General features: G+C 37.0%; 2 protein-coding genes across 3 annotated transcripts in view; one reads left to right on the top strand and one right to left on the bottom strand.

Annotated features, from left to right (window-relative positions):
- Window positions 1-23,612, bottom strand: part of LOC135080698 (transcription factor IIIB 90 kDa subunit) — a 30,492-nt gene extending 6,880 nt beyond the window's left edge. The window contains exons 1-8 of the mRNA XM_063975414.1: window positions 23,521-23,612; window positions 23,177-23,394; window positions 22,878-23,102; window positions 22,408-22,512; window positions 7,383-7,532; window positions 4,364-4,590; window positions 3,206-3,353; window positions 2,263-2,412 (exon numbers count right to left, since the gene is read on the bottom strand). Of these exons, the coding sequence (XP_063831484.1) occupies window positions 2,263-2,412; window positions 3,206-3,353; window positions 4,364-4,590; window positions 7,383-7,532; window positions 22,408-22,512; window positions 22,878-23,102; window positions 23,177-23,390 (1,219 nt within the window). The 5' untranslated portion in view covers window positions 23,391-23,394; window positions 23,521-23,612. The remainder of the gene's footprint in view (window positions 1-2,262; window positions 2,413-3,205; window positions 3,354-4,363; window positions 4,591-7,382; window positions 7,533-22,407; window positions 22,513-22,877; window positions 23,103-23,176; window positions 23,395-23,520) is intronic.
- LOC135080691 (BTB/POZ domain-containing protein 6-B) lies at window positions 15,985-22,042 on the top strand. Of its 2 annotated transcripts, XM_063975395.1 has the most exons (7): window positions 15,985-16,238; window positions 18,406-18,563; window positions 19,336-19,617; window positions 19,741-19,888; window positions 19,974-20,190; window positions 20,797-21,162; window positions 21,249-22,042. In XM_063975395.1, the coding sequence occupies exons 1-7, from the start codon at window positions 16,132-16,134 to the stop codon at window positions 21,741-21,743; spliced, it is 1,773 nt and encodes a 590-aa protein (XP_063831465.1). In that variant the 5' UTR covers window positions 15,985-16,131; the 3' UTR covers window positions 21,744-22,042. The 2 variants fall into 2 exon arrangements, with proteins under 2 accessions (XP_063831465.1, XP_063831466.1); XM_063975396.1 differs by lacking the exons at window positions 15,985-16,238; window positions 18,406-18,563 and adding an exon at window positions 18,912-19,097.
- Window positions 23,613-24,552: the final 940 nt, after the last annotated feature.

The following is a 24,552-nucleotide window of genomic DNA, read 5'->3' as shown; positions in this document are numbered from 1 at the left end:
ACTACATAGTATAAAACAAAGTCGCTTTCCGCTGTCTGTCCCTATGTATGCTTAGAACTTTAAAACTATGCAAGGGATTTTGATGCGATTTTTTTTCAATAGATAGAGTGATTCAAGGGCAAGGTTTATATGCATACTTAGCACTCGTGCTAAGCCGGAGCGGGCGCTAGTAATTAATAATCCAAGACATATTCTTAAAAACAATAAATATGAGGCCATGACTTCACGTGCACTTTGACACATTAGGAACTTTTTAAAGATAACTTATTTACATAAACATGTGTGAAAACATATTACTAAGCATTATTATAATATTAGAAATGTGTCAACATGTTTTGCCAAGGTTTTGGCATTTTTGTGTTTCCCCTATTCACCATCCACAAAAAATCCATTATGTCTATTATGTTCCTGAATGATAAGATTAAGTTTTGTAAACTTTAGTTAAGGTATAATAGCGTTCTGGTGCCAGATATGGCCGACCCCAGAAGACCCATCCTTAACTTTAAAACATTATAGGGCATTGGCACATGTGTTGCCACCAAACTTTGAACCTTATTCACTTCTCATCAGGTCGCAAATAGGGCATGTAATATCGGAAGGTTTTCAATTCCGATATTGGATCTCAATATCGGAATTGAGTTTATGTGCTATAAATTTTAAATATTTGGTTATATTCGTATAATTTCTCGATTGTATACAGTAAAATAATGATTTTAATCAAAATCCTTAATTTAGTACAAAATAGCACTTCTTAAAATTATAAAATTGAAGTATTTAAAACTATTTTGTATATTATGGGTAACCATTGCATTTTGGTAACTGATAATGGGCCAATTATGGAAATGGACTAGAAAAGAATTTAAGTGTTTTTGTAAAACAGGTATCAAACAAACTTTTACTCCTTCAACCAATACTGGCGGAACGATTTGTAGAGTCATTCAAGTCACATGTTACAAAAATATTAGACTTGAAAAACCCTAAAAAACTTGAATATGCGTGTAATTTATTCCTTTTTGATTATCGATGTACAACTCACAAAACCACGGGGCGTCATCATCATCATCATTTCAACCATATGACGTATTGACGTCCACTGCTGAACATAGGCCTCCCCCAATAATTTCCACAATGGCCGGTTGGTGGCGGCCTGCATCTAACGCCTTCCTGCTACCTTTATGAGGTCGTCGGTCCACCTTGTGGATGGCAGCCTTATGCTGCGCTTTCCGGTACGTGGCCTCCACTCCAGAACCTTGCTGCCCCATCGGCCGTCAGTTTTGCTTACTAGGGCGGAATCGCTGGAAGACCTCGGCACAATGCTCGAAGACCTAATCGAGTCTCCCAACAGGTAGGCCTTGGACATGGACAAAACGGAGCTTATGACCATGTTCCGCCCTACCTATTTTCGGTTGGGAGCCTGATTTTCGAAATTGTTGACAAGTATGTCAACCTCGGATAAACGATTCAGCTAAGTAGATTCAATTTCGAGAAAGCGGTAAATCGTCAAATCCTACTCGGCTGGGCCGCGTTCGGGAAACTACACATCATGTTTTCGTCCAAAATACCTCAGTGCTTAAAGACGAGTCTTCAAACAATGTGTGTTACCAGTGATAATATACGGCTCGGAAACGTGGCCTCTCAAAGTTGCACAGCGTGCTATAAAGAGGGCTGTGCTTGGTGTTTCTTTACGAGTTCGAATCAGAAATGAGAAGCCCTGTTTACGAACTAAAGGCGCTGACATAGCCCGACGGACTAGCAAGCTGAACTGGCAATGGGCAGGGCACATAGTACGTAGAACTGACGGGCTATAGTCCAATGTTATTAATGTTTTAATTAAAGGGAGTTGAGATGTCGTTTTTCATTGCTAAGACCAAGTACGGCAAGTGCTAAAATTGTTTTAGAACATTTTAGGGTTAATAATTATTTGCAGTGGGACAAAAAGTGATGTTGAGAGACATGAGAAAATTATTGGTCTTTGCCAATCATGTACTTTGAGCTTTGTAGCAGGTTCTGGCGCGTTTAAACGCTTTGTTTAAAGTCTCAATTAAAACCTTTATCTGATTCCGATATTACGATATTGGGTCGCTCAATATCGGAATTGTAATATCGGATCTCGTCTTCCGAGATTCCGATATTACGAGATTCCGAGATTCCGATATTCATGCCCTAGTCGCAAAGCTATGATATTTTAAAAATCAAATCTAAAAAAAAATTGTTAAATGATATTTTCTGACATGCTGTACCTTAAAAAGGGTTGTCTCTTACCGAGTCCTTTCTCGAATTTCAATTGGTCAATCTTGGAAGGCGCTTTCTCCCCTTCTGGTCTTGCGTCTTTGGCGATGTCCCCGATGAGGGTTAACGTGTCTTCCGCGGCGAACCGAGACGCTTCTGCGTCTTCTGAATCTTCCGCAGCTTCTAGAGAAGAAATAGCACATCAGAATATACACTTTTGTTGGAAACTAGCATTTATTACAAGTATAGATCGTTTCATCCACCAAAACCCCCACCATTCTTCCGCTAATGTTTGAGTGTTATCGGTACACGCTTAATCATCCATGAGTGCACACGCACATTACAATGATGACGCTCGGATTGCTCGGATCAAACTCCCGCACCCCGCGCTTCCCTCGACCAAAAATTGGTGGGGCGATCTAATCTTAAGTACAGTATTTAACTTTATGTGCTGTCTCCTGTATGGATTGACAGCGGCAATCGAAAATGCAATGTAGCTAATTAGATGATTCGATATTATTCGTTGCAGCAGACGGTTGATTGATATAAATTACATAATGTATTGCAAGAAAATCTACAGCGCGATATTATAAAGATTACGACAGCAATTTATTGCATTTATATGGTAATGTCAATTACAGATTTTCCATTATGACATTTAGGTGAAACGTCAATAGGACATTAAAAATAAATAGTAGTCAGCATAATTATTTTTGACTCAATTGGCATAAGGGTCAAAAACCGACCTCGCCATGGTTGAAGGTAAAGTGAGAATTGATTAAAAATAGCAGCAGGAATGGCAGAAACATTCTGCACGGAACCAACTCCTGTGTAGCCAGGATCTACAGCTTGACCGCCAATAAAAACCCAACCAGTGAAGGTCAAGTTAGTCCCGCGGCAAAGTTGAACTGTCATGTACATTCTGCAGCAAATATACTACAAACTAAAGACATAAAGTTGAAAATCCTTTACATACCAGGTTGTACTATAGAGCTTATAGGTGTGAGAGTGGCACCCGCTCCAGGCGCCAATTTTCGTCTCCTAGAGTTGTCCTTTTCTAACTGTGCGTCTATCTCTTTCTGTAGCTCTGTCAGCTCTTTTTCTCCGTCCTCTTCTTCCATCAGCTGAAAATACGTTAAATATTTTGTGTTAGTTGTTCTTTCATGACTATGACTGCAAATACATGGTGTAAAAAATACGACAGTTTAAAGGCGAGTTTGAGAGATTTTTGGCACATACCGGAGCATTTAGGCATCTACTCGTACAAAATAAATTCACATGCTTCTTCCCGCGACTTTTACTAGATCGTCGGCCTGGGCCTGTCTACTCTACGTTTTCTGGTTCGTGGTTGCTACTCGAGAACTTTTCGGTCCCGACGGCCATCAGTTCTATGAGTTATGTACCTCACAAAACCAAAATACTTCATGCTTCAACCTCACCAACGCGTGCAGATCGCCATTGCCGGCGCACTCACGGCGCGGCGCGATCATAGGCAAATTAATGACAAGTCACGCGGAATGTCATGGGCCGCGCAACCTACTGTCATTGGCCTATGATCGCGCCGGCGATGGCGATCTGCACACGTTGGTGTGGTTGAAGCTTAAGAGTTCAATTAATCATTACCTTCTGCAGCTCTGAAAGCCAGAGGGTCGTAAGTTTAATCAATCGCTCTTTACCTTCTGCAACCGCTCCTTATCCCTCTTCCTAGCAGCTCTGAAAGCCGGAGGGTCCTGTTCCTCCTCCAGGTCCACGGTCATGAACTCGTCCAACGTGAGGGCGCTGGAAGGCGTCTCTCCGAACTCCATCAGCCGCTTGCGAATTGTCGACTCGTGCACTTTGACGATCCGAAGTTCCGAACCACATCGCTGGGCGTCCGCGAGAGTAATTATTATAATTAATTGATTATTAACTTCTGCAACCGCTCCTTATCCCTCTTCCGAGCAGCTCTGAAAGCTGGAGGGTCCTGTTCCTCCTCCAGGTCCACGGTCATGAACTCGTCCAACGTGAGGGCGCTGGAAGGCGTCTCTCCGAACTCCATCAGCCGCTTGCGAATAGTCGACTCGTGCACTTTGATGATTTGAACCACATCGCTTGGCGTCCGCGAGAGCTATTATTATAATTAATTGATTATTACCTTCTGCAACCGCTCCTTATCCCTCTTCCGAGCAGCTCTGAAAGCTGGAGGGTCCTGTTCCTCCTCTAGGTCCACGGTCATGAACTCGTCCAACGTGAGGGCGCTGGAAGGCGTCTCTCCAAACTCCATCAGCCGCTTGCGAATTGTCGACTCGTGCACTTTGACGATCCGAACCACATCGCTGGGTGTCCGCGAGAAGTTGTGAAGACGACTTGCTATTAGTAACGCTGGAATCATTGAAATAATTTTAAGGAAATTTTACTGTACTGCATCTTGATACCGAAAAATAAAGGATAGTTTTTTTTATCCTGATTTTTAAGAGCGAGACGCTTGTTGAACTCTTTTTGTGGTAGGCCAATATTCACGTGGGACAAAAATAAAGATCCTCATATTCTTAATCTTATTTGTAAAGGACGCCAATGTTTAAAACACCCTGTATATACCTTGACATTAGGTACAATCAGCGTCAAATACTTCGTGACACCCAAAGTGTCCAAAAACTTGACAACACAACCTTATTGCGATTGTAACAGCGAACTTTTTGGTTACTCTGAGTGTCACTATTTGACGCTGACTGTAGATAAAATAGTTTTAGGCTGAGTTGCACCACCAAATTTTTACCGTAACTATAACGATAACCAGCAGTGCCGTATTATCCATAAGGCACTTTAGGCCAGTGTCTAGGGGCCCACTATGACTAGGGGCCCAGCACTCCTGATTAAAAAATGAAAAAAAAAAACATATGTTAAAGATTATTTTTATGCAACAAAACTCAAACCACCTCAAAACTTCGCCTTATTTTAGTTTACATTCAATCGTCATATTTCGATATTGTGGAACTTAATTCATTTTCGTAACGTTTAGGCCAGTAGAATTAGATTTTAAATCGGAAATAATTCCTACAAAAGATTTTATTGTTTTAATGGCTTCATTTGATGCCCATTAACCAGTGTTTTTTGTATGGAGTTTGACAGATTTTTGACGTTTGTCAAAGTTAAAGTAAGATGGTGCAACCCAGCCTTAATGTTTATATTGTCTTCCGCGGGATGTCACGCAATTTACATTGTTTTGTTACATAAATGTGTGACAACCAAACAAAAGTTGACATGTAATTTCAACGTTACATCTATTTTAGACCCAGTTCACAAATGGGACAACGGTTATAGACAATAAGATATAAAGCACGTTGAAAAAATAAGAACTAAGAGGTGTTAAGTAAAAATGCTCTGGCCTTGGCGGTCGAGTGACTTCATTCACCAAATTGTGTGGTTTGTGCCAGTTGTTCATGGGTTACATAAGGAACGCAAGTGCAATGTTAGTTTACATAGCGTTATGTAACTAAAATATATCGTTTATTTGTACCGGACAGTTTTGGTATACAGTCATCTTGCACCGGGATACGCAATCCTGCCCACATACTGCTCGTGTAAGGTTTTTTAAATTTGTATGGAAATATGAGACAATCTGATCAATTTTTTTGTACCGTAAAAGAGTCTCCTCAACTTAGAAGAGTCAAGAAGCCATAAAACAGAAAAAAATGTAATAACAAAACAGTTTTAAAAAATATTAACGAGTACTAGTGATGTTTCATGTTATGTAATACATACAACGAATTTTTATATCCTCTGTTTAAAAGTATAGTCAAATTCAATATTTGCGTTATTAAAGACCACTGCAAATGCATTAACAATCAATACTGAGATATTTGCAATGATCGCTCGCTGATACGTACTTATATTAATGTAAAATAATGAATACTTGGTCTCTTGTATTTATTGCGTTATGATGACTACTTAAATGAAGTCAAGTTCCTTTTGACTAAAAACAATTAGTTACGGACTACCTACTTTCTGAAATCATTATTTTGGAGTTCATTGCAATTAAGTAGCTCAAAATTACAAGGCTACTAGACAGACGAAGGCTCATCAAGGTAAACAACATGGACCCTTATTCAGTTATAATAGAAGCTACTTTTCAACGAAAATGTGTTGTCAACTGTACATTATAAACGTCCATGACTCCGAATATAAATGCTGCTTATAACATTTTCCCCATTTGGAATTAAACTTATCACCTGCGTTGTAGTCCGGTTTGCAAATCGCCAGGCAGTAAAGGCGTCACACGATTCGTAAAAAACTGTGCCTGATGCAATAAAAGGAAGGAAAAGGCCTATGAACTTGATCCAAAGCCTTAAAACGAACTTAAAAAAACTTTCCACGTCCTCTTAAAGTCAAAAATTTCTTTAAACCTGTTATGGACTATTAAATAGTGCTTACAAATCGTCAAATATTAAAAAAAAATAAGCCTAATAAAAAACTTAGTTTTGCTCATAAGAACCTTTACATACTGTTTTGCCCAGCGCTTCGAGAGTAGAGATCAACATTTTTAGCAAGTTCTAAGAAGAAGCGCCGCAACCTACTCACTCTCAGAACATTTAGTCTGATCATCATAACCTTCGGGTATCGTATCGCTACATTCTGGTTGAGACAGTTAAGATTGTCGGCGAGATTGTATAATGAGGCAGGTGACTAACCTTACTGTCAGCAGCTGTCAAACTGTCGGATGACAAACGACTCTACCGGGGTGCTTTAAATGACATACAAGGCTATGGTTGAGTTGCCCTGAGTTGCTGAGCAAATTTCGTAAGGTCGTCTTATTCATCTGAGATCAAATAGTAGCTGAGTCATGATAACGTTGGCCATATTAGAACTTGAATATTGATAGAATCAATTAGTATAGCTACTTACTTATACGACTTGTTTCAATACTGTTATTATAAATGCAAAAATAACTGCCCGCCTCGTACCTTTTAACGGGTCTGACTCTGACACAGTCAAACTTCTTTTAACGCTCGAGTCACTGAACCGATTTAGATGAGGAATAGTATGAGATCCAAGAAAAAACAAGCTAATTTTTAATCCCGTTTTTCAATGGGGGACAGGTGAACGAAAAATCCTTCTATGAGACCGAAATTCGCACAGGGAAGATAAGAGATTAGATGGAGCATCTAGAAACTTACCAGCCCCACAAATTCCAGAAGGTCTGCGCCCGGAATGTATCGAGTCCCGCTTCATCCTCTGCACCAGCCGAAGAGCTGTCATGCTGACCTCATGCTGCTTGTCTTCTAGCTGGAGCTGCGACGAGAACCGGAGGATGTACAGGCATGGATCTGTAAACAATAGACGTATACATGAAAGCATGTTTCAGACTTAAAAATCTTTTAATTTAGATATAGTTAAGATAAGACAAAAAGTTGGGTTGGTAATCAATTACTCAAATTCAAATGATTTTTATTAGTACGAGGTACGCGTATGAAATGCCCTTTGTAGGGCACTTATTAATATAGGTCATAGTCATACTTATACGTCCTAAATTACTAAGAACTATTACTTGCTCTAAATTACAATGAGACTGAAAATCTTTTAATATAAATACAACACAACAATAACACATTCCCAAACCCACTTCCACTTAGACTCAGACACACACACACACACACACAGAGAGAGAGAGACACACACACACACACACACATACACACACATAGTGAGCAGCAAGCATAACATAAAAGCCACATGTAAAATTAAATTTAAGTAATTACAATGTCTCCAGAGGAATCACTGTTCTCTAAGATACAGGATCTATCCTAGTTTAGAGGACAGGGGCATGCCATTCTACCGACTTGTACCTACTGTACTAAAATACTTCTGTTAACACTGTGTACATATTTCTGTCATGGTGAATAATTTTTTTTATTTATTTTATTATTTATTTATTTTTAAATATAGCTTTAGTAATGGTCATTTGAAATGAAAACTAATGATTCTTGAGACCTATTTATAATTTAAAGGCTCGACGGCGTGTTATACCATAGATTACTAATAGTTGTCAAACTCTATCATTAGCAGTTATTTATGAAGTTATTCGTCATTGTACGGCATAGAACTTTAAAAAGAGCTCGATTAAGTTGCATATAACCGTTCTATTGCATAAAGTATTCAATTTTAGTACATATTCGCCCTTTAAACAGATTTTGATGAATATTCATAGAGATAGGGAGAAGCGTAGCAATAAAATAAGTCATGCGTTTTAATAATTCCAATATTATTAATTCAACTACATAATTGACAATGCAGACAGCTTTAGACTTGGGCCGGAGAAGCAAATTCTTTTATGTAAATTCATAATGGCTTTTGAAGGCTGCGTGGCTGTGAGAAACACGTTTCATAAAATAAATTTTAATTTTAAGACATTTAAAATTCATGCTAATTTTTGTTTTCTAAAGAAAGAGTTCACTTATTAAGGTATTGCATTTATGTGAAGTGGTAGATACTATTTTCTGATAACGATTTCTTGTGCTTATAGATGACGGCACATGAAAGGAAATACCATTGCATCATTATAAGTACATAGTTGCAATAGATAAACTATTTTCAACAAAAATGTCAATCGGATGAGCTGTCGACTCTACATTCTTTGTAGACCCATTTCTGCCTTTAGTTTTCTGGTGCGTATGCGCAAGATTTGTTTTAAAAATGTGAAGATAATCGAGAACAAACCTTCCATCCATTTTGGGTCTAAGTCTCAATAGGAATTAAAGAAGAGTAAAAGGTAAAATGTCAAGGTCCAAGCACCGACCGGTCCGACTAAAAAAACTAATTTTAAAGAGCTTTGAGACATTTTAGTATAATTCTTAATGTACCTTGGAGAAGGACTTTGGAAAGTACCTACAGCTGCGTCTTCTTTCACTCTATTTACAATTATAGTAGACATAAGAAACGTCCAAGTTCAAGTTTTTGTGAAAAACATATTCTTTCAAATGTTAAAGAAGGATTCCGATCCAAACAAATTAATTGAGCTGCCACACTGGCGGATTGCAAGCGTTTTCAAAGCGGAGCGACGCTTTGAAAACGCTTGTAATCCGCCAGTGTGGCAAGACCCTAATAAAATTTTATTAAAAAAAATAAAACCGACTCCAAAAAACCTACACTAAAACGTAGAAAAATAATTACTAATTACCTACTTATTTATTAGGACGAATTATTAATATTTATGTAGGTACACCATGATTGATACTTCTGGAGTCGGTGCCAAGATTATGAAACATGTAAAGTTTGCCTGCACCGACTCCAAAAGTATCAATCATGGTATACCTACATAAATATTAATAATTCGTCCTAATAAATAAGTAGGTAATTAGTAATTATTTTTCTACGTTTTAGTGTAGGTTTTTTGGAGTCGGTTTTATTTTTTTTAATAAAATTTTACTTATTTCTTGCTTTTTAGTTAACTAATTATTACCTTGATGTTACCACTGAAGGTAGGCAGTACATTGAGACCAAAAAAAAATTGGTTCATAATCGGCGGAGATATTGCGTATAAAAAAGTTCATCCCCAATTTTCCACCCTTGGGGGTGAAATATTTTCTTCAAATTCGCATGAAACCACCCTTTTGATAATACCTATTCAACAAAAAAAAATCGTTCAAATTGGTTTATAATCGGCGGAGATATTGCGTATAAAAAAGTTCATCCCCAATTTTCCACCCTTGGGGGTTGTTTTTTTATTATTAAATTTAAATGGGACCACCCTTGAGGTATTACCTATACGCCGAAAAAAGATTTGTTCAAATCGGTTCATAATTGGCGGAGTTATCGCGTAACAAACATAGAAAAAAAAAAAAAAAAAAAAAAACATACGGGTCGAATTGAGAACCTCCTCCTTTTTTGAAGTCGGTTGAAAAACGACGAACCGTCATAAAACGGATAAGTATCCTTTTTTTGCTGTCAATTTTCTCGAAGGACCTATGTCCGATGCATGTGCACACCACGTTCATTATAAACCATACACCACCACTAAATCAGACGAAAAAACTGGGCCGTAGTCCAGTAAAAAAAACAGATGTTTACAAGCGGCCTTAAAATATTAGTATAGATAGATCAGCTTTACCTATAATATTAGTATAAAAATTCTTGCAGTCTAACCTATGAGAAAATATAGTAGGTACTCAGACATTTAAGATTTGTTCAAGTTTAAGATCACAAGTCAATACACGAGTTTTGTATGTTGCCTTCACCTTACTCGATGGCCGATTCCGCTTCCCGTACAATCGCGAACGCAGCCGGCGTCCGGCGATACTTATATCAATGGATTAAAGTCCAAAATTGAGGGAATAAGTTGTTGAACATGTAGTTTTCCAAGGTATACTAGGTTTGTGGTAATGCATTCGATAGTCGACTTGGAACTTGGAAGCAAACGGTGAATATTTAAATGTAAGCAATACGAGGACTCTGTCTGTGCATAATGGTGAGAATGTATGCAAGTAGACATGCACACACGTACTGGAGGTCTACTCTAACAATCGATTTCACATTCCATAGTTATGTCTCTATCACTCATACAAGCATCTTTATTATGAGTAAGAGAGATAGAAAGAGAATAGAGCCCTATTATTTCCGTATACCTATCAGAATCATAATGGACACAAGATGCGCGGATTACATTAATTGCACAAAAAAAGATTATCAAAGTTAAATTAAGGTTTTGAATCTTTTTAAGATTTAAAATTTTTTTGTCGTTCACGAATATCAAATGGTAGATCTGTAGAATTTAATAAATTGGTTATTAATAGCCTATACAGGGTGTTAGGTAAATGGGTATATGAGTCGACACTAGCCCATGTTAACATGGGCATATAAATGGTATGGTGATGTCAGAAATTTGATATCATCGTTTATTTTTTTTAATTTTCATACAAAATAAATTTTATAAAATCCGGTTTGTATGAAAATAAAAATAATTAAAATGAAGATATCAATTTTCTGACTTCACCATACCATTTATATGCCCATGTTAACATGGGCTAGTGTCGGCTCATATACCTACCCATTTACCTAACACCCTGTATATAGGTGCAGTGTGAAACTCAGTTTGTGAGTTGAATCGAATCGAGACAACTTTAAGCGTTCATTTAACGCAACTTAATTATTTTTTAACATTATATTTAATATGAAATAAGGTCTAATTATTTTACCAATCTGTTGTGTGAACCGATATTTTGGACTTTTGGTGGGTAGTTAAAACAAAAATAAAGTTCAACACCGGTTTAGATTTATACATATAAAAAACAAACAAGCAATAAGTTTGCCTTCATTATTCTATGTTTGGCAAAAGATCACTGTTGACGTGATGAACGTAGGCGACGAAGGTATTTTCGATAACACGACACGTTTATAATTATAAATGATTATAAATTCATGCATAATTGACTTCGCGAACAATGGAACACGCGCAGGATTCGGAAATTTTAAGCATAAAATTATGTTTCGCATCAACATTTGATCATTGCCTAGTACAAGTTAATTATAAATAACTGGAATTTTGTTTATTTTAGTAGAGTTTCATGAACTTAAAACAGAGACCGTGAATTCTTAATTAATTGCGAATGGCTTTAAAGTGGTTGTACCTACTTATATTTTAGTAGGAAGTTTTAATTGACCGTGAAATTATATAGATCCGAAACAACTTCTCTATCTTTTAAAGTGTGAGTTGTTTTTTTAATCCCCAACAAGGAAGCTCTACGCCTGCATCTCACCTGATGGAAAGTGACGATCAGGCAAAGATGGAAGCGACCTTCACCCAGAATCCTCAACCACAGAGGAACTGGCTGTCTTACCTCTAACTGTCTAACTGTAACCAGCAGTTAGTTAGAGCCCTCCGAGCTTCGAAGAAGATGACCCAAAAGTGGTGACATTAAAAACATATTATTGGAAGAAATCAATCAGAAGAAAATTGAAGCAATTTGAGTACCAGACAGATGACAAATAGAGGTTTAATAATTACACTATGACAATATGACATTGGCAGCATCATTGATTTGCTCTTTTTGACCGCTCATACAAGGACATAAAAATGTTTAATCGACGGGCAGTGTCTGCGTTTCATGACGCCTATCACGTTAATTCAATTGCACCAAGTATTGTCCCCAATATTTCGATGACGCACCAAGTAAACCAAGTTGCCAGCACGCGTTACGTCAGACTCAGAGATCGTATTTGGTGCAGGCCTACAAAATTCGTCCTGGGTTTCGCAAGGCGACCTTGACACTACAACGTGCACCGTCATCGTGACCACTTGTATGAAAACCATAAACATTGTACCGTTGACACATCATTGGTGGTCTGCCTTCTCATATTGATCATTAGCTGTATCTGGGTAATGGCGAGACCATTATTATGGGCTTTTATTTCTTAACCATTTATGAAATAATCTTATTTTGTAAAGCCTACGCAGCGTCTTCAAAACTATTGAAAAATAAGTTTTTGTCTATCTCAGTGAAAGAGTATTCACTTCTTTAAAATATTGGAAGTTAGAACCCAAAAAGGTGATATCATCGCTTCTTAAAAAAAATAAGACGATAACATTTTAATTAAATTAGTTAACACAGTATTTAAGCACTAAGATTTGGATTATCCTTGCTAATAACTATAATAAACAAGTGCATAATCCCTCATTTTCTTCTCTAGACAATGCGCACTTGACCGCATTTTGTCGTTACATAAACCCGCCGAAGTAAAAACGGATCTATTAAGCGGAAGAATAAATAGCGGAGAAATTAGTTGCGTCATTAAAAAAACAACGATTCGTGAATTCGTTATACGGTACACCGACTTAGACTCGAAGGCGATTTCGCGAAACGATCTTTATAAATGCACAGACTACAGCACGTCAAGCTAAACACTGTGGGATCTTATGCAGTTGATATACATGCTATTTTGCAACAGAAAGGTGTCTGTGCTCTCGACTGTGCACTTAAATTTAAATTGGACTTCCTACCTGGCCGGTGTGAAAGACCTGAATCAGGTGACCTTTGCAAAAGCCAGGATTGTTGTTTTACAAAAAATGCATAAGTTAATTGACATCGAATAAATTGACAGCAACAAAGTTGCTAAAGAAATAAAGACCGTACTCACTCAACCTACGTACATCATATTTTTACATAGAATCCTTTTGCAAAAGAAGAGAAGATACAGAAAGCTTAGTTTACATCATACAAAAACTGCAAGATATTATCTGGACCATGCAGATTCCCATCGTAGCAAACTCACCACAACACACTCTGAGTTGTCCTATGTAGATCATTTGTCACAATGATTTATATCGTACTAGGGCATAAAGGAGGTCAGGTGTCACGAGCTCAATATGGCGTGTTCTGCATGGTTCAGTCTACATACATTTGTCACAGGACAGATATGCCAATAGATGTTGCTAAAACACAAAGCTTTAGACAAACTAAATTTGGAAACCGATCCTAAATAAGAAAGGTATACAAAAGAACAACCAAACTTTCCCAAAGGCAGTTACTTAGTTCCTTTTCTCTGAGCTTGAGACTTACGCTCCAAACTCGATTCAAACTTCAATAGTGTGATCGGTGGAATTATTTGGACACACTAAACAGTTTCATCTTGACTTGAGTCAAGCTTGTGATATTGAAATTCAATTATTGCTGAGCTTGATTCAAGTCTGGAGAATAGATTCAAGCCGTATATGCTTGAATCTATTCTCCAGAATAGATTTTTTTGTACTTTCTGAATACGAATCTGCCATAAAATTTGGACCATGTTAAATTCAGCACAGAGTTCAAGAGGAAAGTGGATGACTAAACTTAAATTTAAATGTAATGCATCTCCGATCCGACCTCCCGGCTCTGCGTGCGGCAATGAGCCTTCGTTTTATAGACCATTTTCCTGATGCAGTGGCACGGACGGACACAGACACAGGGCTCTGATTGAATAATCAATTCTTCCTCTAACGATACAGTCGTTTGGTATTAAAGTTTCTAAGAGTTTGTCTTTCGAAATGTTTCGTTATGGTCAAGCAAAGAGTTGCGGAAAGCTATGGGCAGGCAGGACTGTACTTCTATAAGTCGTTAAAAATAATCCCATCTCCATGTTGACTGGATCAAATATCGTTCGCCCTCAGCATAACAATAACAACTTCGGGCACATCAGCACCGCCAAGACAATAAGAGTCGAAGTGTATCATCAATATTAATATTATTAATAAATAAAAAAAGAACTCTACCATTTCATTGTAAATCACAAATAAATGAAACTCAACGTTGAGGACATTATTTGGGCAACCAACACCGTGTCATCAACACAAGCAGTTGGAAAACAGAAGTGGTCTCGCTGGGACATGCATAGTTATGGTCTGCTTACGCGCACGCGCCGCCCGCATACTAATCAAGCTGATGATGCCTACAGAATGGGAAGATGGCTGATCAACTCGGAAACGTTAAATATTGAGGGTTCTGGAACTGTGATTTTGTACTCAACAGGAGCCGAGGGTTTCAAGTGTGATTTTTTACATTACGTATCGTACATGTTTAACAGTGACATTTTATGTTTCGTTACACAACATGTAATCTCAAATACGTACTTTTATTGGTCTGAGACTGAAATACGTATTGGTATGTAGGAGTTTGCAAGAGAATATACCTTATACAATAAAATATAACGATTCAGAAACAAAATTTCCTCCAAATATGTGTAACGAGAATTATTTTAGCTAAGAAACCGTCAGACTTTTAAAGTACCAAATAGAATAGGAAGATATAGGAGATGAATTATAAATAATAAAGTCCCTATTCATTTGTAAACCATTCGAATCTACGATACAATAGATTGTCTTCATGGCCAACTGAATAGAGATGGCGAATGTATTTAACTTTGATAGTTAACTTTTGACCCTGAAATAGAAGGTCGAAATACTGTTAACGGCTCATCAAATACAATGCAATGATATGATAGTGATAAAAATGATTACAGTGGCCGATAACACTTACAAAATAAACTACGATAGCTAAATTGTGTAAAGATTATTTCGACATAAAGTCACAACATTCGAGAAATTATTAGTAGGTAGGTATGTTACAGTGTTAAATCTTTTAGTAAATAATATAAAGATATATCGGGCAAAACCATTTATTTCGGTCAACACGGAAACAGGAAATAGCTAAATATTTTGCACCTTTAGCAATTACAACATATGAATAGCGGAATAAATTCAAGATCACTTTAGTTTTGCCAGATGCACGAGATAACTACAAATAAAACCAGTCTTAAACCTTAAACTGACCCACCAGACACATTTAATTTAATTTTAGATGATCTTTTGTACCTCTACATAACATGTTTTGTTCTGACACCAACATTTTCGGTATAGTTTCCTTAAAATGATCTGCAAAATGCGGAATCAATTATATCATCGACATAAACCTGTAGAGCTAGACTAAGGCTCTGTGTCATTTAGCTAACTGTTTTAAATACTAAAATTATTTACATCTACTAATTAGTATACAAATCACTTAAAGCTAAGTTATTATTAAAGAGTATTATGAAGCATTAATGGAAATTGGACTGAAGCTTGGAGGTCCATAATCATAAAAAATAAGCCCCTCTGTTAGTCGATAGATCAAGTTCTACAAAAGTGACAAAATTGGGCGTCAAATGGAGAACTGTATTGGTAGATCAATGCGTTATTGTGCTGGATATGACATCATCCACTTTCCCAGTTTTGCACCGGGGCAGGTGTCCCTTGGCGCCGGCCTTGCGCGGCGTCGGCGTTCTAGCTGCGCCGCCGCAGAGTTCGCACGCACACCGGCTACGCGCGCGCGCACCGATACGATCAATTCAACAAAATAACAGTTTAATGTGAAGTGTCAGTGTTCAGTGAACTGGATATGCACGATTCACGGCAAGAATGAGATGAAGGGGAGTCCTCACAAGGCATCTGGACAACTGCCTGTGTTCCTCGGGAAGATACTGCTGCGTTGGTTGTTTACCAAAGCCGATCTAGTCTTTTTTGCTTACCGGTGGGTTTCGTTATAGTGGAATATTGACAATGTTTTTTAAATCTCAATCAATCACAACGTCCTTATGAGGTGTGTCGCGTACCGGACAATAGTCAGAATATCAGTGATCAATATTTCGATCGAAGATTTGGATATCCATATCTGCCTTTGTAAATTTACAAAATGCAAAAAGCCTAGAAATTATTGATATTTGGACCCTGGAAAGAACTACTTCAGAAATATTTCTTCCACATTAATTTGCCTCTCTTTGATACACGTATAGAAATAAACGCGAAGTACTGCTGCTGCGAGTCATAGAGACCATCTTCTGTCCTAGCTAAAAATAATAGTCTGCAACATGTGCATCCAGAAAGGGCAGCCAAGATCTTAATGATATACCTATCAAGACATTTAAGAAAATTTCAAGACTTATATTCGAGTCTATTCTGGTAGAATTGGGTATTCGGTAAATAAATCGATGTTCCCACCCCTACCCAAAGATTTTATGGTAATGGAAACTATGACTTCACTAATTAATATTATTCGTCAGCTGAATTAACATAAATATTATTTCATTAATTATGCATTGCATTTAAAATGCAATTGAAAATTAACTCGCATTTTTTAAAGAATTTTCGCTTGGATTTTATTAAAATTCATTTTTTTATGAAATCAGTGATTTAGATGGAGCCTAGCTAGTTCATCCATTTAGTCTAGTTAGTTTAGTTAGACATTGAAGAAAATATACCTAGTGGAATATTCTGTCAGTCAATGTCTCTCAAATTGCATATTATCTTATGCTGAAACTGCTCTTGTTTTTTCCTTACATTCTGTGCTTAAATTGTAAGCGCGATAATTCTCAAATACGAGTACTACTAACGTACTTTAATCTATGTTACGCAGACGTTAGGTAACAGATATTATTATTTTGCTCTCATTGCATTATACTCGGCGCTAGTTTATTTATGGTATCACAACCGGTTCCTCCAGTAGATATTTGTAACAACATTTTTTGTTCTTAATAATGATAACAAACATCTAAATGGCTATGTTTACTTCTGTCTAATGCTGGGAAAATTCCGTATTTTACATAGTAGAACATTCGTGAATAACCCAGTATTGAAAATATAGACAATTAAAGCCATGAGAGACAGATAACAACCCATACCATATTAAATGGTTATAAATGGGTCTAATTTACATAATTTATAGGACCAATTTTAGAAACGAAATTAACAATATTTAGATTGATGACTGATGTGCTTTTACATCCAAATATCAGTGAAATATTTCATAACGTCGTCATAATACTAAATAATGATGCCCTTAATTCACAATTACTTCAAAAGAACAATGAAAAACGCGTTCAGATACTCTGAATGTCGAAATGTAGGTTCACATACGGACAATAGATTTTTCAAGAACTTGGACAAAGTCGATTTCGTAACCTATTATATTAAAAGTCCGATCAATACTAATGACTCGTTCCAATAAAACAAATACATTTAGAGAATAAAGAACTCTAACATATACTAATAGTGACTTTGAATTAAGAAAAGAATATTAAAATTAATGAGACTTCTCGTACAAATACTAAGAACAGAAAACAAGTTTTTCAGTCCATAAATATGCTTATCAAAATAAACAAGTGGATGTCGTGCTACGTTGTGGAATTAATAAATATTATAAAAATTTGGATAGATGACATACACTGCAGGTAGTGCAATTATTTTATTAGGAAACTGCAATTTAATTCTGCGCTGTTTCCTCATAAATTACGAATAACCTGTGTAGTATTTTTTATAGCTAGTTAAAAACCTGCCACTACCAGACTGCCAAATAAAGAGCCGTCTTTTTAAAATCCTCCAGATCCGCGATCCTAAAACTGTTGATAAAATTTTGTCTAATTTTCTTACCGAAGTTTTTAAGACTACTAACAAACAGTTTAAATCGTGTGGATACAATAACTTCCGATTAAAACGACAAAACAAGAACATTGTGACTTGAGTAGTGCATAGGACACTGATTTGCCAATATAGGTACATTGAATTAATTACACGAGAACAATCACATTCTCACATACGTACGCGTATTTACGCAAACAGATTTAGAACGAGAGGGTTCAACGCACCTACTTCGTGAATTTGAATATTAGAACTAGTGTCATGTTTATTTATTGTTTTCACAGCTTCATTTGGTATGCGTGTCATTTGCAAGTCCGGTCATCGATGAATAGCAGCGTCGATTTCTTCGAGAGCCTGATCGATGAGGACGGAAGGTTCGCCGAGCTGAACTGCCAGCAGCGGCAGCGGGCGCCGCGGCCGCGGGCGCGTCAGTTGGCGCAAGGTATGAATTACTTCTTTTTTATGCATAGTTTATCGAACACAGTGCTCAAAGTGCGACTGAAGGCAAACAAGCTGTACCTACCTGACCTGCGCAAAATCATTAACTTCAATCATTAATCTTATTAAATTCTTTCATAACACAACTGCTGCTAAGGATAAAACGAGCAAGCTAAGAACAAAGTTATGTTTTGAATCATCCCGCGCACGCATCAGAAGCCATCTTTTGTACTTTTTTATAACGAATAACGTTATTCTGTTATTTATTTTGTTCTGTCATGCTGTTTCCGAACGAAATGACATTACTTACTCCTCCTACCCGCCCCGCACCCCCTCAGTGGCTCAGTTATCAAACAAGATGGCTGACGTCAATGTATAGGTGATCGCGGCCTAAATGTTTAGTTAAAAATTTAAATTTCGCGAGGCTCTCTGATCATTATGTCGAATTTGTGCTCAAGAATAGTTTATAAACCACCGAAAAGGCTGCCAGAAAGTAGGGAAAGCATGTCTGTTGCACAAACGAATGCGTGGATGAATGGTGAGAAGTCACGTAAATATTGATTATTTGAAAAACCTGTTATTTTGAGACGCAATTAAAGATTTGTATGGTGTAAAGATATTAGCTGATTCATTGAACATAATTTTAAGTCATGACCTTTAATAAATTTAGACGTCTGACCCAAATTGACCAGTGCGAATTATAGTTGGCTACGCATATTGCGTACAAGTGTATAGCAGATGTAGTTATGTTTATGTATAATGGTTTGTCATTGCAGCGGAAAACATCAATAATGGCGGGGGTTTGTCGCTGTCTCCGCCTCACACGATATCGCAACGGGAGACAGTCACTCAAGTGTCTCAATGCTACAGTGGGCCCCCGTCCCCTTGTGGGTCCACGAATTCCGCGCCTTCGCCCACCGTGTCCCCCGCACCACCGCCAGGCACCGCTACCCTGGACCCGAATTGGCAAGCTACCAAACCCACAGTCAGGGAACGCAATGCAGCGATGTTCAATAATCAGTTAATGTCTGATGTTACATTCATTGTTGGTGGACCAGGTAAATATACAAACAACATAATAAATAACAGTTAAAATAATATTAAATAATTGAAATGAAAATATTAATGACCAAACTAATTATTAACTAATTTACTAATCCATTTTGTATCTGCAATTACAGGCCACACAAAAGTAATACCAGCGCACAAATACGTATTAGCTACTGCCAGCTCTGTCTTCTACGCTATGTTTTATGGAGGACTAGCGGAGTGCAAGCAAGAAATTGAAGTTCCTGATGTCGAACCATCTGCCTTCCTCACTCTACTCAAGTAAATATTTTATTATTTATTTGTAATTGGTTTTAAATACCTGTTTTAAAATTAAAAATTTATTCATTTTTAATTTTTCTTTCAGGTATCTATACTGTGATGAAATTCAGTTGGAAGCTGACACAGTATTATCAACACTGTATGTTGCAAAGAAGTACATAGTTCCGTATTTAGCGAGAGCATGTGTCAGCTACTTGGAAACCAGTCTCACAGCAAAAAACGCTTGCCTGCTCCTCAGCCAGTCAAGGTTGTTTGAGGAGCCAGAACTGATGCAGCGATGCTGGGAAGTTATTGACGCTCAGGTATGTCAGTCAACAGAAAACTTAGCGACCCTCGGCTTTGAACCATCTTCCACATACAATAGCCTACTAATGGATTTATCTGAGACCTCCAGTCAGAACCTATCAAGCCCTGAAAGTAAAGACAGTACTGAAAATTATAGCAATTAGCATATTAAGTCAAAAACATTGTTCAACTTGGTGTTATCATAGTATTCTCTGTTTAAGATAATTCTCAGTAAATTAAAAACTTTTTACAGAAAGTATTTGTGCCACTACTTTTAGGTATTTGTATATAATTTTTTAGGTTGTGATTTAGATTTAGGAGAGCCTAAACCTGATATACTCAAGATTGTACAAAAGAATATTATTTACATTCCATTTACTTTCCAATGTACAACCTCTAGTCATTGTATGTAGATCTACATTGCATAATGTTATATTAACTGCAATACAGTTTATTTGTAGGTGCATGCTAAGTTCAAGCATTGTATCAATCATTAGTACACTTACAGATTTGTAATATTTTGTAATTTTCTGTAAATAGATCTATCTAAATAAATTAAATGGACAAATTGTATTGCAGTTTTAATATACCTTCCCCCTAATATTTTGTTTATTTCTTTATAGGCTGAGATGGCCCTGACATCTGAAGGATTTGTTGACATAGATGTGTCAACCCTGGAGTCAGTATTAGCGAGAGAAACTCTGAATTGTAAAGAGATAAATCTGTTTGAAGCAGCATTAGCTTGGGCACAGGCAGAATGCCTCCGAAGGGAAATAGAGCCTATACCAACAAACAAAAGAGCTATGCTTGGAAGTGCCATATATCTTATCAGATTTCCCACAATGACATTGGAGGAATTTGCTAACAGTGCAGCACAACTCGGTATTTTGACCCCACAAGAAACAATAGATATATTTCTGCATTTCACTGCTGCAAGTAAACCACAACTCTCATACCCTGTAAAAGCCAGAGCAGGTTTGAAAGCCCAGGTAAATATCAAGTTTTTAAAAAAGATATCATATAAATCACTCATCCATCTTTACAGTTATTAAAGCCTTTCATTCTGTATTTTCAGATCTGCCACAGATTCCAGTCATGTGCATACAGAAGCAATCAATGGAGATATCGCGGTCGTTGTGACTCCATACAATTTTGCGTGGACAAGAGAATTTTCGTCGTTGGATTCGGATTGTATGGCTCATCTAACGGAGCCGCCGATTACAATGTGAAAATCGAGTTGAAAAGGCTAGGAAGGGTTCTGGCCGAGAATAATACAAAATTCTTCTCAGATGGATCAAGCAACACTTTTCATGTGTACTTTGACAACCCAATACAAATTGAACCAGAATGCTTTTACACAGCTTCTGCAATTCTCGATGGAAGTGAATTGAGTTATTTTGGCCAAGAAGGTTTAAGTGAAGTGTATATGGGAACAGTTACATTTCAGTTCCATTGTTCATCAGAGAGTACCAATGGTACTGGAGTGCAAGGCGGTCAGATACCCGAGCTGATTTACTATGGCCCCACAGTCAATACCACCATCACAAATCCAAGTACAAATGAGGACTGACAGTTGAGTAGATCCCGACCACTCAATTATTATTCTGTATGAAGAGAGGCCAGAAATATAAAGTTGCAATATAATTCGAAAACTAACATTGAGGTAGATATTTATTCAATCAACCATTCCCTAATATTATATTGTTTTGTTGAAAATTTGAAGTTCTTGTGTATATTGTTGAACTTGACTAGCGAATAAGGAAAGTACCTTAAGATTGTGATATGGGTGTTGTAAAAGCTCTCTAGAATTTAGATGTAGAATCCATAATAAAAATTCATTGCAATATATTATTAAAACTCATTTAAAAACATTGTTTTTATTTTAAACCCCCCTCACTTGTAAGTACATAATGAGAAAATGGTAAAATGGCAGATGTAGCAGTTTAAAAAAGTGATCTTTGTGATCCACAAATAGAACTTTTGTAAATATTATTACCTAGTTAAGCTAGTTTTGTTGGCAATGGTATTTTTAAATATTTGTAACTGTAACAACCTATTTTATTCATAACCTTTTCAAAACAAACGCTTGATAGTGCAAAAATCAACAAAATATGTAAAATTAAACTTTAAAGCACCTTTCATATATTACTGTTTTGCAATAAATTGATTATCAGTATTGCGCTAATTTGACACCAATATACATCATCACACAAAATACTGAATAAAGCACTTACCTGTAGGAGGAATGTTGATGCAAAGTGCTCTAGACAGCCTGAAATATGCTCGGCCCAGTTGATAACAGCAGATTTGTAGAGCGTCACTGATGTCAATCAAGAGATCTGGGCTATTAGTGAAGGATATTATTACATTGTTAGAAGTCGGTTAATTACTGGATTAAAAGATGTAAGATGTTAAATAAAAATAAAATAATGATACTCCAGCCAGTGAAATCACTATAATATTAGAATTTAAAAACAGAGAGTCCACTATGTGTATTTCAAAATTTTTAGCTCTGGCTGTTTCAGACGTTTCTAGATAAATACATTTTGATAGGGTAACATTTCACCAGTAAAAAAATCCTGAGAAGTAAGTATAGTAGCATTTAGTCAAACCTAGTAGATATTTTAATATTCCAGCTAGTAAGCTTGAACATTCTTTAGGTGGGCACTTAAAAAGGTGTAATTATTGGTTATGCAAAGGATACGGGCTGTGCCTTCAGTCCTGCAGGTCATGTACACACAGGCAGCTTGAGTGTGGCTGGCTGGCCGGCCGATGGTCAAATGCCGCGACAACGCCATTTTGAAGAAGTTGCAGGCGATGTCTATGCACTGCTGGTTTAAACGGAGCTGCTGACAGAGCGTCGTGATGCCATCTCTTGCTTTTCTTAGCGTGATCTCCCGTGATTCTTGACCAATTCCAGCATGAAAGGCTATAAAAACAGTTTTTTTAAAACAGGTAACTAAAGGAAAATAATATAAGTACATAAAAAAGATTTTTTGATACCTCGACCAAATCCAGTGGCTCCTCCTTTTGTCTCCGCAGACACGAACTGCCCTATCGCAGATGCACCACCATGAGCAGATTCTTGGAACTCAACTTCGGCGACAATAATGTTGTCTTCCAGCACCGTGCCGCAGCTTGTACACACTGCATCTCCTCGGGCCGGATCTACTTCTATCTCGGAAGATCCACAATGCTTGCATTTTTTCCCAGACATAGTGCTAAAACAAGATTAATTACTTTAAAAACTAAGAACATGGTAATTAGCACATTCATTAAATGTTAGAAGACAATCCATCTTATCGGCGTCATTTATTAAAGCGGTGGCTTTTAATTATTTCTATTACCTGGGAATAAAAGTTTTACTAATAAATTACAAGTTTTTCGATCAATTTTCCATAAATCTGCATCAAATCACATGGACCACGAATGAAAACAATTCGTAGTTGTCAATTTTTGACAATCCGTCTCACTGACAGCTTAAACTTTTTTCATTTCATCGGAACTAATCAAAGATATATCACAATAAATATAACAATAACGTTACTGGTATTCGCCGAAATATAAAAAAAGATTATGCTGTTTCCTGTATGCCTGTATGCTCCTTCTCTTCTTTGAACACGTCGTGTTGTACACTGCCCTCAGAAAAAAAAAGCAGAGGCCTATGGAATATTTCACCCTGTCTGTTGCACTGCACATCCTAAACTATAGCTCTTCTTCGACCACTGGTTTTACCACTGTACCCTCAGAAAAAGAAAAGAAGAGGCTTAGAAAGCAGCTCATGACGTACTCTCTCTCCTGTTAAGTTATGCCATACTGATCACTGATTGAATTGATTATTCCTACTATTATAACTATCGAAATACTGTACGTGCTAGCAGAAGCAGTGTCTTTTTCATAGATAAAAAGATGTAACAAGCAAGAGTCTAGCCAGTCTAGCTTAATCAAGAGGTAGGATAGGGATCTTCAGAGACCTACAGTCAATAAAAAAATCAAACGATGCAATGAGATGTTTGATGATGAAACGACGATGTATGAAAGTTTTTTTACCCAACTGCGCCAGAAAAAGGGTTATGTTTTTAACTTTCAAATCTTTCACTTCTAGTTATGTGTATGTGTGTAAGGAAGATGTACTGTGAAAAGATGTATTCCCATTAAACCACATTAAACTATTTAATTTTACATTACTTAATAAAGCAAATAATAAAATTACATAAAACTTCACTGACGAAATTTTATTTGATCGTTCTATACATGTCTGCGCATGCATGTGAACAGTTTTGGTTATGGTTTCGCAACGAGCAATGGACATCAAATAATATTTCACAACCAACCATGTTTTTATTTCTTCTCCTAATGGTTGACGTCATAAGAGCGAA

This window comes from Ostrinia nubilalis, chromosome 18 (genome assembly GCF_963855985.1).
Source record: "Ostrinia nubilalis chromosome 18, ilOstNubi1.1, whole genome shotgun sequence".
In the NCBI taxonomy this organism is placed as follows: domain Eukaryota; kingdom Metazoa; phylum Arthropoda; class Insecta; order Lepidoptera; family Crambidae; genus Ostrinia; species Ostrinia nubilalis.
The sequence above is the reverse complement of the archived record's forward strand: the minus strand, read 5'-3'. Positions and strand labels throughout refer to the sequence as shown.

Coding starts and splice junctions, on each gene's coding strand:
- LOC135080691 (XM_063975395.1), top strand. CDS start 16,132: ATGAAGGGGAGTCCTCACAAGGCATCTGGACAACTGCCTGTGTTCCTC. Junction 19,889..19,973: donor GCCTTCCTCACTCTACTCAA/GTAAATATTTTA, acceptor TTTTTCTTTCAG/GTATCTATACTGTGATGAAA. Junction 21,163..21,248: donor GAGCAGGTTTGAAAGCCCAG/GTAAATATCAAG, acceptor CTGTATTTTCAG/ATCTGCCACAGATTCCAGTC.